Source organism: Pipistrellus kuhlii, unplaced genomic scaffold (genome assembly GCF_014108245.1).
Source record: "Pipistrellus kuhlii isolate mPipKuh1 unplaced genomic scaffold, mPipKuh1.p scaffold_m20_p_2, whole genome shotgun sequence".
In the NCBI taxonomy this organism is placed as follows: domain Eukaryota; kingdom Metazoa; phylum Chordata; class Mammalia; order Chiroptera; family Vespertilionidae; genus Pipistrellus; species Pipistrellus kuhlii.
Genome location: NW_023425515.1, coordinates 106,493,665 through 106,510,040, shown reverse-complemented (window position 1 = coordinate 106,510,040; position 16,376 = coordinate 106,493,665). Strand labels below are relative to the sequence as shown.

At 52.0% G+C, this 16,376-nt stretch overlaps 1 protein-coding gene across 1 annotated transcript; it reads right to left on the bottom strand.

Moving 5' to 3' along the window:
- Positions 1-791: 791 nt before the first annotated feature.
- Positions 792-6,901, bottom strand: FOXF2 (forkhead box F2). The gene is made up of 2 exons (XM_036446903.2): positions 5,266-6,901; positions 792-1,688 (listed from the first exon to the last, which is right to left on the bottom strand). The coding sequence occupies exons 1-2, from the start codon at positions 6,449-6,451 to the stop codon at positions 1,522-1,524; spliced, it is 1,353 nt and encodes a 450-aa protein (XP_036302796.1). The 5' UTR covers positions 6,452-6,901; the 3' UTR covers positions 792-1,521.
- Positions 6,902-16,376: the final 9,475 nt, after the last annotated feature.

Below are 16,376 nucleotides of genomic sequence, written 5' to 3'. Positions count from 1 at the left end.
CCCTTGTGAAAAGGAAGGAGGGAGTTTAGGGCACTAAAAAGGAGAGAAGAGTGTAGGTTAGTGGGTGCCAAAGCTAAGCAGGGTGAGCAAGGCTCTGCATTGGAGGGTGGAGACAGAGAGCTGGTACAGAACATCTTGTAAGAGCCAGGTTCTGTTCCTCTCCAAGGAAGGAAAAGAAACGAGGATGCTGGGTTCTGCTCACTGCCTTCCCCCTCTGGGCTCTTTAGGATCTGACCACCAGCTGCTAACAAAGTGGGCTCTGAATCCACTCAAACCTTTGGCTTGAAAAGGGGAAGCAGGTCGTGTTTCTTGGCACCTAATCATCGCTGGCTGCTCAGCCTGGCCTGTCTCTCCATGCTGGTAGGTAAAAGGAAAGAGCAAAAGGCAAACTCTCCAAGCACAGGAAAGAGAACAAAAGGGGCACTTCATTGCCTCAAATCCAGCAAGCTCTTGCCTTTCATTATCTTGCCTAGTTTTCTTTTAACTTCCTTTCAACTTCTGGTTTTTGTTTAGTCAGAAAGAGCTAGGGTGAAGGAAAGAAGGAGAGAGAGAGAGAGAGAGAGAGAGAGCGCGCGCGTGCGCGGAAGAAAGAAAAGAAAAGATTCCTTCTTCTCTTTCTCTTCTGAGAAGACCCACAATCAGAATCTGGCGTGTGTTACTCAAGGTGCAGACCCCACACCATGTCAATTACACACCTTGGGGGGGAGAGGTGTAGAGTTGCATTGCTGGCTGGTGGAGACAACTTGGCGATTTCAGGATGTCTCGGAGGAAATAGTTCCCTAAAATGACTGTTTGTTACATACATTTTATTGAAAACATTTTACATCAAAATAGTTTGGCAAACTGTAAAAGTATACATAAGTGCAAATATATCCTTCTTTTAAAATACAAGTGTGAGTATACATGAGATAAAAATCTTTAAAATACCGTGGTAAAAAATAACCTTGTAAAAAACGTTGTATTGTCAGAATACTGAAAACCATGTTCTTAAACAAGACGCATCGTTTCTAAATACTTTCTTAATACTGTTCTTTGGCATCTATATCCAAAGGTAGTGTTCAGCGAAACAGAACTCCTTCCTTAGGTAGGCAATGAGATGCAGCTTTCTTGAAATCTTGTGTTTAGCACTGCCTTTTTGAAAAGCACATACATTTTTATAGACAAAGAAAAACACACAGACAACTTGTCTGCATTTTTCAGACCCTGATTTCTGAAGGTAATGAAGATCCCAGAGTTACATGCTTATGTTTTTCATGTGGTAACTTTTTACCATCTTGGCTTAGTAAGCTCTTAGCTCTTCCCCTCATTGGAGCCTGCATACATTTAGGACATTACCATGCCAGGGCTTGTCCTTCTACCAATGGTAGGTAAGTGTCAGTGAACACACAGGCCTGGGGATTCTAAGTGAATGGTGTGCTACTTACAGCTATGGGTGCACTTTATGTGAGTCCACCTCAGTCCTCCTCTCCCCACCCCTCTCCCCATGGAGAAAGTGGCTTTGACATGACCTGCCTCCCTCCATCACATGACACAGGGCTTAATATCCTGACAGACGCTCTGGTGATGGTGGTGGTGATAATATGGCCCACTAGCAGAGGGATGGAAAGAAGAAATGCCGTTGAAGTTGAGGACGAAATCTTTTCTGTCACACACTGGGGTAGAGTGATGCTGGTACCGAGGCAGTCCCACTGAAAGAAGGAAGAAAATAAAAACTCTTTTCAGAAATTTGCCCAGGTGAGGCTGGAGCCTGTTAACTTTCAAATTTTAACTTAATTGATATTTTAATTGGTAACTTAATTGGAATCTTATTAAGGTATATTCCATAAAACTGGTAGAGGAAACCTGGCTCTGGCAGTTTCTCAAAGTTTTAAACGATAGGTCATAGGACAATTCTGGAACCATTAAGTTTTGTTTTGATGTACCCACAAATACAGAGCCACAGAGTGCCTGTTCCCCCTATAAATCAGGCTCTCACTCTTTTTTAAAAAATCATCATCTGATTTTAGAGAGAGGGGATGAGAGAGAGAGAGAGAGAGAAAGAGAGAGAGAGAGAGTGAGTGAGAGAGAGAGAGAGAGAGAGAGAGAGAGAGAGAGAGAGAGAGATTCATCAGTTGCCTCTGTATGGGTTCCCACTGGGGGGTCCAACTGCAATCCAGAAAGCTAGGTAAGTGCCTGGCAACCTTTCAGTGCATGGGAGGGTGCTGTAAACATCTGAGCCACACGGGCCAGGGCTACACCAGGTTCTGTGCCTAAATTCCCCTTTTAGTCCTGGAGTCTGTAATTCACTCACAGGAGCAGGGACACTGGGACAATCTGACCCAGTCTCTTGTTCCAGGTCTCTGAGCACAGGGCTTCTTCCAAAACCCAACCCCCACACCAGAAACATTAGTGTCACCCTCACGTTTTGTTTCCCAACCAACTGGCCCGGTCAGAAAAGCAGGCCACAGCAGGGATATTTCCTGTGTCTGAAGGAGGGACAGAAAACAACCCAGCGCTAAAGAAAGGCTGGGAAAAGAAAGCATACATCTTTGTCTTCCTAGGTCCTGAACGCCTTATACTTCCTCTAGAAAGCCAACACTCCAGGAAGAAAAAGACATTCCATAAGAGCTCAGCTGGAGACCCTGGTACCCGAGGCTTCTAGCAGTGTGGGGAGGCCCTCAGAGAGGACAGAGAAGGCCTGCACTACTCTTCCCTGGGGTTGCTCCTTGTCCAAGACTGAAGCCACTGGCGCCAACCAGCTGCCACCCTTTACTTTTGCTTTCTCCTTGCGTGAGAGCTTTGGGTGCAATGGGCCAGGGGTGTCAGTCTGGAGCTGGGACCTGGGTTCCTCTCGTACCAGCCTGTCTCTGGGCCAAGTTGGATTAAGCCTGTTGGCCAGAGCCTTTCTAGTCACCCATGCAGTGTGGGAACTGTAAGGTGCACATTGGTGCTAGACCTGATTCTGGTTTTGCGTTCTTGAAAATCAAACTGTCGCCTGTGAGCGTGTGCCTGCTCTCATCGCCTGGGCCTGGCTGTATCCCAGCTCTATGAGAAGCCAGGTTGCTAAATAGCTAGCAGCTCGGCCTATGCTATTGCCCGGTGACACCTAATGTTGCCAAACATGCGCTATAGTGCTCTCACAGCAGCGACACGTCCCCGTTGTGCGCGCGTGGCTCGGCACACAGGTGCGCTCCGCCCTGCAAGTTAGAGCTCGGAGCAGCGCTGGCCCAAGCTGAACCCTTGAGCGCTCACACCTCTGGGCAAGAAAGCGGCCGGCGCTTTCAGGTGATGGGAGGTACTATGAAAGCCCTCAATCCTTTCAGAAAGGCTCAAAGGATTTAAGAAAGGGTGCAGAGCGTCTGAGCACACGGGCTTTGGCTGCCCTATCACCAGAGGGAGGGCGCGCCCTGCGTGTGTGTGCTGGGGAGATCATGCTGTGTGTGTGTGTGTGTGTGTGTGTGTGTGTGTGTGTGTGTGTGTGTGTGTGAGCGCGCGCGAGCTGGGGTCAGGGTGCGCTGGGCCCTACAGCTTTGGCCTTTCTTGACCTCCCCGCAGCTCCGCGCTTGGCCTCTCAGTAGGCTGCCGCGGGTAAGGCGGCACACTCCCAACCCGAAGGCCGCAGGCCTACGCGCACCGCCGCCTTAGAGATGCCAACAAGCACTGGGCAGTAGGTAATAGTCCAGAGGTATGGGAGCCAGAGGCCAGGGAGGAAGGTGCAGAGCGTCCGGTTCTGGCTTGGGCCGAGCCATGGCCTCCCTGGCATTCATAGAGGTCGTAGAAGGCTCCCGGGGTAGGCGAGGCCCGCTTAATCCGTTCTCTGTTCTCTCCAAGACAGAGATGTGTTCCCCGCTCCCGCATTTCTTGGGGCCTCTGGGTGCCCCCTGTGTGTGGGGTGGGAGAGGATGGCCACTCAGAAAGATCAGAAGTCTCTTTCCTGAGTGTTTTTGTTTTATTTTTAAGGTACTTCTCTGCGGCTGCGAAGCCTCATTGCCTGAGTTCAGGTTGGGTAGGCCCTGCCAGGACCCCAGTGAACAACCGGGGTGGGCGGTGATTGACAGCCAGTCCGCGGGGATTAAAAAAATAAGAGCGGGTGGGAGGGGGGGGTGTCTGTATTGGTTACTTGTAGAAATTCCCATAAAATTGAACAAGACTCTGCTTTCAGTGGGTTAAGTCAGGCTAAAATCCTCTCCGGTGTGGTCCTGCCGAGACTGTCTTTGTTTAGTTAACCTCTGAGACCCGCATTTAAAAGGCCTATTTGGGAAATTTCACCATTCAGGGAACCAACATGTTTTGCCCATTTCTGGGCTTCCCTTCTCCCCTGATGCTCTAATGGCACACAATTCACGAACATATAACGTATGCATTATCCTTCCTTTCATTTTCTAATTGGGAATAGGGGAGGCAAATGTAAACCAGAGCACCAGTTGATGGGCAGCCCAGCCCGATTTTAATCTGCAGCCCGGTGCCCCAAGGGAGGTTAATATAAGAGAGTTTATCTCCAGTTTCTTGATAAACCTGGCTAAATATTCAAAGTTCTTCTCCATCCTATCTGTCTCCTCCCACTGACCATTTAAGCAAGTCAATAAATTTTCATATTCCTTGACCAACACAATTTACATCAGCAACACAAGTGGTGTCCAAGAGGCAGGCATTTCTTAGGGGAGTCATAATGTGGACCTCAGGTCCTGCTGACCCTATGACAGACCTAAGTGTCACCAAGGTGGGTCAAGTGATTTAGTCTGTGTGGGGAGGCTGGAGACAAAACAGCCTGTGAAAGATCCTGGCACCCCGCTGCTTTCCTCTCTGTCCTCTTCCTTGCAACACCTGCTCAGTTGCAACTCTTCCCAACCTACACTCTCAGGATACAGAACTGTCCTTCTGATATTTACTGTTGGGCAAAAATATAACCAAACGAAATTTACCAATGACAAGAGGAAGCAGATACAGCTCCTTGGCCAAAGTCCTCCAAAACCACATGCTTTCTCTCTAAACTAAGTCAAGCCTGAGACTTGAGATGCATAAGGTCACCAGAGAACCTAGGCTGTTGGCTTTGCACCATCTTCCCAGGAATGAAAATTCTAGAGGCCCAACTCTGGGCCAAGGGTATGGGGGAGGATGGCATGAACCTAATCCTCTCCTCTCCAAGAATAAAGTGCCAGCTTCCCCTGGCATCAACTTCCCCCAGCGCCTTCAGTCCCCCCAGGATGCCATGGTCCTCTGCAAATTGCAGTAGCCTCGGAGCCCAGAGGCCTAGAGGCGACGCCCCCAGCGGGCGCGATCCATTACCTGACAGCTCTTCGCGGGCGTTCTGGTGCAGGTAGCTCTGCTCCAGCGAGTAGGAGGACATGCTGGAGTGCAAGCCTGCCGAGGCCGCGGGGTTGCTGCTGGGCGTCAGGGTGGCAGGCTGCTTGAGGTAAGGCGAGGCGCCGGGAGAGCCCCAGTGCGCCCCTGGGCTCGTGTAGGGCGAGTGGCACTCGATGGCGCTCGCCAGGGCAGGGGACGAAGGCACAGGGCTGCTGCTGCTGTCCGGGCCGCCGTAGTCCCCGCCGCCGCCGCTGCCCCCGGCTGTGCCTACACCCCCAGGCCCGGCGGGCACGGGGCAGCTGGCCATGTAGGTGGTGCCCGGGTTGGGTGACATGTGCGGGACGTGGTGGTGGTGGTGATGGTGCGGGTGTGCGTGGCCCGGCGCCCCCGCGCTAGCGTCGTAGCCCCCGGGCATCATGTCGAGGCCGCCGTAACCGCCTTGTCCGTGGCAGCCGAGCGGCGCCGACGGGGGTGCCTGGAAGTCGAAACTCTGGGGCAGCAGCGAGGCCCCGAAGCCCAAGCCACTCACCACGCGGTGGTACATGGGCTTGAGCGCCTGGCACTTCCGCCTGAAGCCGCGCGGCCGGCGGCGGAACGAGCCCTCCTCGAACATGAACTCGCTGGCGGGGTCGATGGTCCAGTAGTGGCCCTTGCCGGGCCGCCCCAGGCCCTTGGGCAGCTTGATGAAGCACTCGTTGAGCGAGAGGTTGTGGCGCACCGAGTTCTTCCAGCCCTGGTAGGCGCCGCGGAAGAAGGGGAAGCGCGCCTGCAGGAACTGGTAGATCTCGCTGAGCGTCAGGCGCTTGCTGGGCGAGCTCTGGATGGCCATGACGATGAGCGCGATGTACGAGTAGGGCGGCTTCTCCGGCCGCCGCAGCCCGGAGCTCGCCTTCTTGGAGACCCCGCTCCCGGCGCCCGCGCCGCCGCTGCCGCCCGAGCTCTTGCAGGCAGCCGCGGAGGCGCTGGCGCGGTTGGAGGCGGAGGAAGAGGAGGAAGAGCAGGAGGCGGCGGAGGACGACGACGACGAGGTGGTCTCTGAAGAGGCGGCTGCGGACGGCGGGCTCATCAAGGCGGCCTGGAGCGCGCCGGGGGCCGGGCTGCAGGCGCGGCGGAGCGGAGCCGGCGGCGGGCGCGGCGGGGGCGGCGGCGGGCCGCCCTCGGTGGTCATCTGGGACCCCGGAGAGAGGCCGGGCCGCGGGGGCGGGCCCGGGGCCGGGAGCGGAGGCGCCGGAGCCGGGGTGGCCCAGAAGTCCGGCGAGCGCCCTAGCCCACCACCCGGGCTGTAGCCGTGACCGCTCCGAGCCAGCGCTTCGGTGGCGACTCCCTCAGCTCAGCTGGGGCTCCTGGCAGCCGCGGCGGCGGCGGCGGCGGCGGGCCTGAGGCAACGCCCGGTGCATCACTCCCCAGCCCCGTGCCCTGCCTTGCGCAAGGGCCCGCCGGGCTGCAGAGCCGAAGTGGCCGGGCGCCGGGCAGCTGAGCCCGCGAGCAGGGACTGTGCGGGGACCCGGGGGACGAAACCGATGCCTCCCTTCAGGAGCGCTCCTCGCTCTGTCTCTTAGACTTCCTCCCTCCTGCCGCTCCCCACGGCAGCCCTCCCTCTCTCCCTTCCTCCCTCCTTTCCTCCCTCCACCCCTACCCCGCCCTGTCCCCTCCTCGCGCCGCCGCCTGGGGGAGGGCACGCTCTCCTAGGCCCTCAACCCCCCCCCCCCCCCCCCCCCCCCCCCCAACCTGGCGGCCGGGTTCCTCTCTTATCTCGTTCCTGGCCCTACCGGGTCCCACTCGGTCTTTTAATTTCTCTAGGCCTCTTTCCCTCTTCCCCACACACTTTCTTTAAAAGGAGGCGATCACAGACTATTCTCCCTTTTGCTAGGATGACCCCCACCCCAAGCAAACCTCGATCACCTATGAATTTTAGAACTATTCCTTTTGCCCATTACAGCACCCTGGCCGCTTATCCCAGACACTAGCTGACTCCAGTGAATTGGACCTACCTCTCCTCTCCTTCCTCCTCCCCTTCTCCTCCTTCCCCCCACCCTCCCCTTTCTCCTTACTCTGCCCCCTCCCGCTCCTCCTCCTCCTCTTCCTCTTCGCTTGTCCCCGGCCGAGTGGTGCGGCCACTGGAGCCGCCGCCCGCCGCTGGGAGCCTTCTTAGCTGTCTTCTTCCGGTGCCCGCACTGACACCATCTATCAACTTCATTTAGACATTGCAGCACTCAGCACGCCAGGGTGCGGTGCCAGAAGTCCAAGGTAACGTGCTAGTCCTCTCTTTTTCAGACGGGACCTGCCGGCTCCACAATTGTTAGTGGAGGACGGGGGCGAGGAGCCTGGGAGCCCTATCGCCCCAGGGTTATGGCTTGGGGCAATCATGAGCATTGATTTTTTGAGAAGTTGAACTTTGAGAAGAAGGATTTAGATAGAGAAAACTTTAGAGAAGCTGGAAGTCAGGTCGAATAGAACTCATTTTGCATTTGTTTGCACTTCCTTTGTATTTTTCACTTGATGCTTTGTAAAAAAAAATGCAAAAAGAAGGCTGGTGCTGAGTGAGATGGGTGAGATAGCTGTATTTATATTCCGTCCAGGATGGGGTGTGTTACTGCAACTAAATTTACATTCTCAGTCTCAGGTTGTCCACCAACAAAATTATGGGGAAGGTATGTTTTCTGGGAGAATACACCACCACAGTGTAGCTAATATCTCTCTGAGTAAGAGTCTGCCTGGGAGAGAAGTTGTGTCCTCGGAGGAATTACTTCCAGTGATACTGGACAGTTAGTTATTGGACTGCACATTCAAGGAAATGAAGTCTGACCAGGAATAGGGGCTGGACATGGGAGATGGAGAGCAGTGGGCCTGGGAACTGGCCGGTGCACAAGGGCTGATGGGGGAGGCCGAGAGGGGAGGTACTGCAGAGGACCACTTGGGAGGCAGTACTGGGCACACCTCTGCCTCCACTGTGGTTCTTTGCCTTAGTGCTGGGAAACCCGGGGAAATGTTAGGTCAGGAGAAGGTGGGGGGGCGGGCAGTGGTTGTGCTGAGATCCTGTGAATGGTAGGCAGCAAAGAGCCTTGGGTGGAACAGAACCAAACCAGGCCTCTTGGGGCTGGCATTAGCTATCTGTGCCCCTAGAGTGCCTGGGGACTGCTCCTGGCTGCGGGTGCCGGTGGGGCTGTAGAAAAGAAGAATGGGAAGGGTGGGAGGGGGAGGCTGGGGGTTAGGCTGGGTCTGGCCCCAGACAGTGACCTGAAGTTGAGTGGAAGCAGGCTTTTTCCATCAAACCCTGCCTGGATACCACACACAGAGACTGAGTGTCAGTTTACTGCCTTGAGCCGGGCTCCTTTTCCCTAAGCTCCACAGTAATTAGACAAAGAAAACCTAAATTAGTTGAACAGGCGTCGACAGCTTCCTCCAGAGCACCCCTGGTACCTACATGGGAATGTGTCCAAAAATGGCTTGATTGTAGCCCAGAGTCAGCTAAGAAAACATGGCCAAAATGAACTCAGTTTACCACCCATTTCCAATAGAAAAAAGAAACAAGCCGTTCTTTTCCGGATGGGATGTTTTGATTGAATTGGGGTAGGGGTTTGCAGTAGTTTCCACTTCTAAGAATTTCTTTCTGAGTGACTGGAAAGCAGTTTTTATGTGTGTTTGTTTTGTTTATTTTTTTAGGGATGGGTCCCTATTTATTTTATAGCTTTTTCCTCTTATCTTCTTTTTGTCATTTTGCATGGAATAATTTAAATATAAGTAATTAAATATAGAAGTAAATATAGTTTGTTCACTAAATCAATGCTTTAAGTGTCTGAAAAATAAATCAAATAGAAAGTGGAGGCAGGACTTATAATATTAAAAGGAGCATCTCTCTCTCTGTGTGTGTGTGTGTGTGTGTGTGTGTGTGTGCACGTGCTAGAAAGAAAATTGGCCAGAAGCCTAGAAAGAAAAAAGACAATTATTTCATTTGTAGATGGGATGGTGGACAATAGATTTTTGGGGAAAATTCAGCAAGTGAATATCACTGTCACTAGACCCTCTCTGATTTTCTGTACTTGGGGGAGCCTATGTACTTTGGCTGTTAGGCCCTAGAGACTGAAGAATAAATAGCACCAAACCTAAAATCCAGTCAGGGCTTGGAATGACCTTTAATACCAGTAGTTCCTAGTTTGGGGGTCATGAGTCTTTTTGAAAATATGATGGAAGCTTTGGAGCCTCCTCTCAGAATACTTCTATTGTATTTTGCCAGTGGTATTAGGGGATCCACAGATACTCTTTAAAAACAAACGAACAAACAAACACCTGCTCTCCACACTTAGTTTCTACCAATTCAGCTGGGTAAATTATCAGGGATTTTTGAAGGCTCACTTCCTCATTCAAGAGACAGTGGTATCCATTTCTCTAAACTTTCAAGAAATGCCACGTCTAGTTTGCTGAATATTACAGGATGCCAGACAAGTTCTGGAAAGGCAATGGATGGCAGAGCAGTGAAAGCCCCAGCCAGGAGCAGGTCAGCTGACTTAGAGCCTTTCTCTTTCTAGGGGGTCTCAATATTGCCCTGCGCTCCAAAAGATAAAAAGGTTGATGATCTTCTAAGCAGGAAAGGGCTCTTAGCCAACACTCTCTTAGAGATCCTATTTCTGTCTATGGAAACTGTGCCCCTGCAGAGACCCCCACATCTACAAAGACTATACCCCTACATTTGTTCCTTATAGACTTCACAGATACATGCTTTTTTACTGGCACGTGATCCTCATCCCGCCTTTAGAGGTAAGAAAACTGAGGCTTAGAAAGACCAGCTGATTACCTGAAAGTCACACCTGAGCAAGTGACAAAGGAACCTATAGCGCTCGGGGCCCAGTTGTCCACTCCCATTCTGCTTCCACTACATCACAGCAAAACCTATCTGAACTTTGTTTTAATACAAACCTTCTGGGTAAGAATGCGTGTGGTAACAAATTATGTCTAATTCTGTATCCCTGGCAAGAATTTCTGTTTAGCAGATGGTTTAAAGGGAAGTCCTGTTTGTCTCTGAACAGAGACAAAGCATCCTTGCTTAGAATGTTTCCCTCTCTGAGTCCCTTCTTTTAAAAAAAAAATTATTTTTTTTATTTTTAGAGAGAGAGGAAGGAAGAGGGAGAAATAGAAACATCAAAGATGAGAGAGAATCATTGGTTGGCTGCCTCCTGCACACCCCCTACTGGGAATGGAGCCCCAAACCCTGCATATGCCCTTGATTGGAATGGAACCCTAGATCCTTCAATCCAGGTTCACAGGCCAATGCTCTATTCACTAAACCAAACCAGCTAGGGCTCTGAGTCCCTTCTTATGTTCCTGAGACCTTCCCAAATGACCCTCACTGCTTTACAAAAAACAAACAAACAAACAAACAAACAAAAACACAAAAAACACCTTGATTTCTTTTTCTTATGGAAGAAAAGGTATGGGCCCTTAAAATGAGTATGGATCAGCCCCAGGCGCTCCTTGGTTACCCAGAGATACACAGTCTCAATGCAGCTGGTCCCCTCTCCGAACTGGTGCTCTTCCTCCCCTTTAGCGACTGTCCCTGACTGGACTGGCAGTTCCTTACCAGCTCCAAACCCAAAGGACCACCTCTGCTCATGAGCAGGGGAGAGTAAACTTCAGGATGCTTGGTTTTCTCTGATTTTGTTTTGCAATCAGCATTTTATTCTAGGAAATCTCTTCATTATTGCGGTTGAAATGTTGTGTTTTTAGCATATTTTCTGTGCTTCATGGGTTTTACATGAAAGGGCTTAGACTAAACCAGTAACCCACCGGAGTTGCTGTTTACTGCATTGCTTCCATTGGGCACTTTTTAAATATATATATATATATTCCACTGATTTTTACAGAGAGGAAGGGAGAGAAATAGAGAGCTAGAAACGTCCATGAGAGAGAAACACCACTGGGGACGCGCCCTCAACCAAGGCACATGCCCACCAACCGGAATGGAACCCGGACATTTCAGTCCGCGGACCGATGCTCTACCACTGAGCCAAACCGGTTTCGGCGATTGGGCACTTCTTCTTGCTCCTCCCTTTCTTCCACCAGCCTGTTAGGTTTGAAGCCACTCTGTTCACTTTGTGTTTTGATACAAAGTTAATGTAGGTAGAAGGTTCTTAACTTCCGGGAGGACTTTCTACTTGGAGAATGCGGGGATTCAGTGCTGAGGTCTAGGAGGTGTCAACTGTTTGAAGAAACCACGGAGGACCACGAACTTGCGCTCCACAGGATCCGCTCTAGAAACTTTACTATAGAAAATCCGTCCAGGAGGCCAGGAAGAGACGCCTAGAGTGGAGTCAGAGAGAACTTGGCGAGGAGGGGCAACTGTGAATTCTATATCCTTCTCAGCGTCTGTTCTGCTTCCTCTGTCCAGAAACCCCCAGACCTCCGGGTTTGAACACCAGCCACCCAATTCCAAATGTTTATTTGGATAGATTCTTCCGCTCTCCAAACGCCTGCGTCCTGGTCAGGGCTCTTTTTTTATAGCTGGAGAGGTCCGCCGATAGCCCCAGATCGCCTGGATCTGGAGTGGGCATGACTTGATTACCCACTTGGTCAGGTCTGAGGTGCTTGGAAAGGGAAAAAAAAAAAGAAGTCCACTTTTACCAGAGCTCCGCGGGGAAACCGTGCTTTCTTCCATCTCAGCACTGACCAGATTTTGTTCCTCTTGGTGGGGAGAGACAACTTTGGAGTGCTCAACAGTCCACCCAGCTGCCAGAGGGGCCCTGACTCAGGGTGTGGGTGAGGAGGTACCAGACCAGGCACCTGTAGCGTTTATTTGTGGGGAGGCGTGGACATCCAGAAGAGGGTTTCCATGGCAGGACCGGTCATTTCTCCTGAAAGGCAACTGTATGCCTTTGAGAAGGAGAGAAATGACATCGGGCTGGAATAGACACAGTTTGTGCGGCTCTTGTGGGGGTAGGATCAGTGGGCTCCCACTGGCGAAAGAAAAGGAGGGAAGCCTGTATCACAGAGTCTCAATCTTGGGGCAATAAACGCAGAAGCAAATATGGGTGCTGGCGCCTCTCAGCACGTTAATTTTAGGTCCACTTGTGTTGCTGGGAGGAAAATCACCCCCTATGAGACTGAAACCCTTGTATTGAGCTCAGCATCCCTTACCCTGAGCCCACCAGGCGGTGTCTCTGGCCCAGATGGCCACGGAGCCCGCGGCCCCACGCCTGGGGAGGCCTCGTGCCTACCGCTTCTGCCGGCCTCCCCAGACTAGGAGGAGTCTGTGGCTGGGACTAGCTAGAATGCCGGGCCAGGGCAGACAAAGGAGCTGGGCCCAACCCCAGAGGGTTCTGGGACCAGGAGTTAGCCTAGAGGGCTGCGAATGCACCAGCTAAACGCGCCCTCAAGTCCCAAGGCCGCGCCTGGCGAGAAGAGGCCTGCCCACGTAGGGTTCACGGGCAGGGAGGCTCCCTGGAGGTCCCAGCCCAGCTAGAGTGGGGTTTTCTTCTGGTGTCTGGCCGAACTCCTCTTACCCGCTGCCCCTCCTCCAAATAAATAAATATCTCCAAGGGCAGCGAACTCCGCGGGGCGCCGGCCCCTGCGTGCCGCGTCCAGATAGAAACTTCCTGGAGCGTCCAGACTCCCCTCTCGACCTCCCCGCTGAGCTCAGGATGCGGAGAGCGCGCTCGCTCCTCTTCAGAAAAGGAAACGTAGCTCTTCCAAAAATACAAGTCAGCTCTGACGTCCCAATCTTTCTTTTGTCCTCCAGCATCCTCTGAGGGGATAAATAAAACCTGCTAGGCGCCCGGAGCCCGACTGGGGACCTGGGGGAGTCCAGACTGGTCCTTGGGAGGCGCTGCCTCTCCGAAGCCTTCCCTCCGACCCAACCCCCAACATTCCCCTCCCCTCCCCGTTCTTAGCCCGCAGTTAGTGCTATTCCTGGGGGCGGCCTGACCCCTGCCACGGAAGCGGAGAAGGCAGCTCCTTGATGCAACCCCGGAGTCTTAGAAGGCAAAAGGTCCGCGAGGCCGGCTTGAGAGGAAGGGATTTCGAGGCTCCTGGTGCTAGGACAGAAGGGGAGGCCAGAAAAGCAGGAGTCACCGCGGCTCTGTGGGAGGGGCCTCAAAGCTGGCTCTCCAGGTGGGCCTTACCCTGGAGGTTTTGAGTCCTGCCTGGCTGCCACCGGGTTCCACATGGGGGGGGGGGGGGCTCAACCCCAGGGCAGCCTTGACTTGGAGACGCCCAGGAAACCGCTGGGCTACGGGCTGAGAACGGGGAGGGGAGGGGGCTGAGAGACACACACCCCCCAGTAGGTCATCTCTGGAAGCTGGGGCTCCACGAGAAGGAAGAGGCAGGGCAGAGTCAGAGGCTGTGTGTCTCTGGCTTGATTACAAGGGCTCTGAACCCATCCACCGTCTGGAAGGCTTGTGCCAGGTCATCCTTCGTCGTCCTCCCCCCATCTCCCTCCTCTGGTTAGGGAGAGGTGGGCAGGGTTTTGGTTGGGGCTTCAAAAAGAAATCTATACCACAGGAAACCACATGCAGTGAGTGTGGCTGAGGAGCTGGAGAAAGAATCTAAAAGGGTGAAAGTAGAATACAAGGTGGAGTAAGTCCTGAAATTGCCTCTGGCACCTCCACTTTCTTTGCTAACACTGTGATGTTGAGAACCCACCAGCCTAACTGCTGACACCCATCCCCTCCCCAAGTAAATCACTCCGTGTCACCCACAGGAGGCTGCCTGGAGGGTTCTGAGGAGGAGGGTTCCAGGCCAGGCAAAGTCTCCACCTGTGGCAGCTCTGCCCTCCTCTCATCCCCGCTCTCCTTCCCCCCTTCCCCTCCCTCTCCTGCTCACAAAGGTTCTTTTCCAGTCCTGGTGCTGCGAGGTGGGGGCTGTTTTCTCTCTCTCTCTCTCTCTCTCTCTCTCTCTCTCTCTCTCTCTCTCTCTCTCTCCCCCCCCCTTCCTCACCTCCCCCCCTCAGGGGGGTCTTATTGATGAGCTGCCTCAAAAACCATCGCCCAAAATGTCCCAGAAGGGTTTAGACAATCCATCACCCACCACTTCAAGAATGCTTCCTCCCTTTCAAACACAATCCTCGCACACCAGACGGGCTGCGGTGGGGAGGGGCGCGCACTTGAAAAGAGAACAGCTATATAATCAACGTCAAAGCCATCCCGCAACCTTTCGGAAACAGGGACTCAGGCCAAAAACCCCTTCAAATGATTTACGCAGCCCTCCTCGCCCTCTCCCCGACTCTCCGGCTTAGACTCTCCCAGAGCCTGCTATCATGCAGCCGGCAAGGCCTCGCATCTTACCCCCCCCCCCCCCCCCCCCCCCCCCGCCTTGAACGTTAGCACCAAACAGTTCTCCGTGGGGGTAGTTTGCATTTAAGAAAAAGCACTTGCCATCTTGGGGTTCCAGGGAGAAGGAGAGTCTCGGGTTGGCCGGCATGCTTTGGGGGCCTTAGTCATAGTGTCTTTATTGGTGGAAAGCGATGAACTGCGAGAGCCGGGCCTGTTTTTGTTTTTTGTTTTTTTTGTTTGTTTGTTTGGTTTTTTTGCGGTTGTCAAATGGGCATTACCATTAGCTCCCCTTCCTGTGAGAATCCTCCGATTGATTCTTCTGTGTAGCCACTGCGCCTCCGCTTTCCCTTAGGCACCTCCCGGAAGAAGCTAGTGTTCTTCTCGCTTCCGCTGGGTGGCGCCAGGCTCTCGGGAATAGCGCTCAGCGAGGCTCACTCTGGTGGGTCCCCTCCCTTCTCCTCCCCTTCACCTGCCTGAGACTCTCCGCGAGCCTGGCCCAGGTCTGGCCTTGAGCCGGCCAATGTTTGGTCCCCAGGTGAACAGATTCCTTTAAATATTGTTTACCTTGTACCCGTTGGCCACCTTAGGACATATTCTGCTATTTCTACGCCTCCACCCCGTTAAAATATAAAGTAGAAAATTAGCCACATACTTGTACGCAACTATTGAAATGAGCTCTATCCGTTGCACACAAGCATAGCAAACTTGCTGAAGAGATTCAGGATTCAGTTCAGTTATTTTGGTCCTGGAGCTGTCCTGAGATATAGTAGAAAACAGACCAGAACCTCGAGAGAAGCCAGTTCCATGCTTCCGGAGAGAGGAACTGGGGAACGAGGAACTTCTGGACCTCAGCTATCTCATTATGAAGTGGCTCCAAAACTACTCTTGCCTTCTGGGTCTACAGTGATAGGAAGACAACGTTTCGCGCCCTAAACTTGTCCTTTGTAAAATCTGCAAGATGAAAAGTAACGTTGGGGGCTCTTTTGGGACCTGGTGGATACCAAGTGAGGGAGGGATAACAGGCCAGCAGCACTAGAGTTGAAACTCCAGACCAAGATTTATCTACTGATCAGATCATCCTCTGCAACAGAAGCAACTGAACTTTATTTTTCTGGGAACAAGAAGGTATCCTTCATAGTAACTGATTTTTATGAAAAAGAAAAACTTCTAAAAATTAACTTTATTGAGCTATACTTTACATACAATAAAACACCCATTTTAAGTGAAGATGTTGAGTTTTTAATTTTAAAAATATGTATTATGAAAAGTTTCACATAAGTGGACAGGGTATACAATAAGCCCTCTCTCATGTACCCATCACTAGATTTAACAATTATCAAGTTATGCCATACTTGCTTCATTTATCTCTTTTCTGTTTTCATTTCTTGCTGAAATATTTTAGGGCAAATTCAGACATCATGTTCTACAAGTAGACCTTATTACTTTCCCCCATGCCCTCCAGCTCTAGCTCTCCATACCTACAATTATTTTCCTTTCCATACCTACAATTTGGCACAGACAAGCACATTTCCTTGGGGAAATCTGAAATTGTTCTGCATGTGTGTTTTATAAACAGAACTGTCCATCCTGCTGCTTCCTCCCCCCAAGTGACTCCTAGCCCCACTCTTGGCTTTTTCCAGGCTTTGTCCTTTCCCCATTCTCACCAGGGCTAAGGCTGTGAAAAAGGGTGCTCCTCTGTTCAGCCCCCAGGGTTGATGCCACACTGCATCCATACATTCATACCAGATCATACATATGACATTAATTTTATGGCAAGATTACATGTTTCTTTACGTAGATCTATGCAAGTGTATATTTGTCCATGTGTGCCAT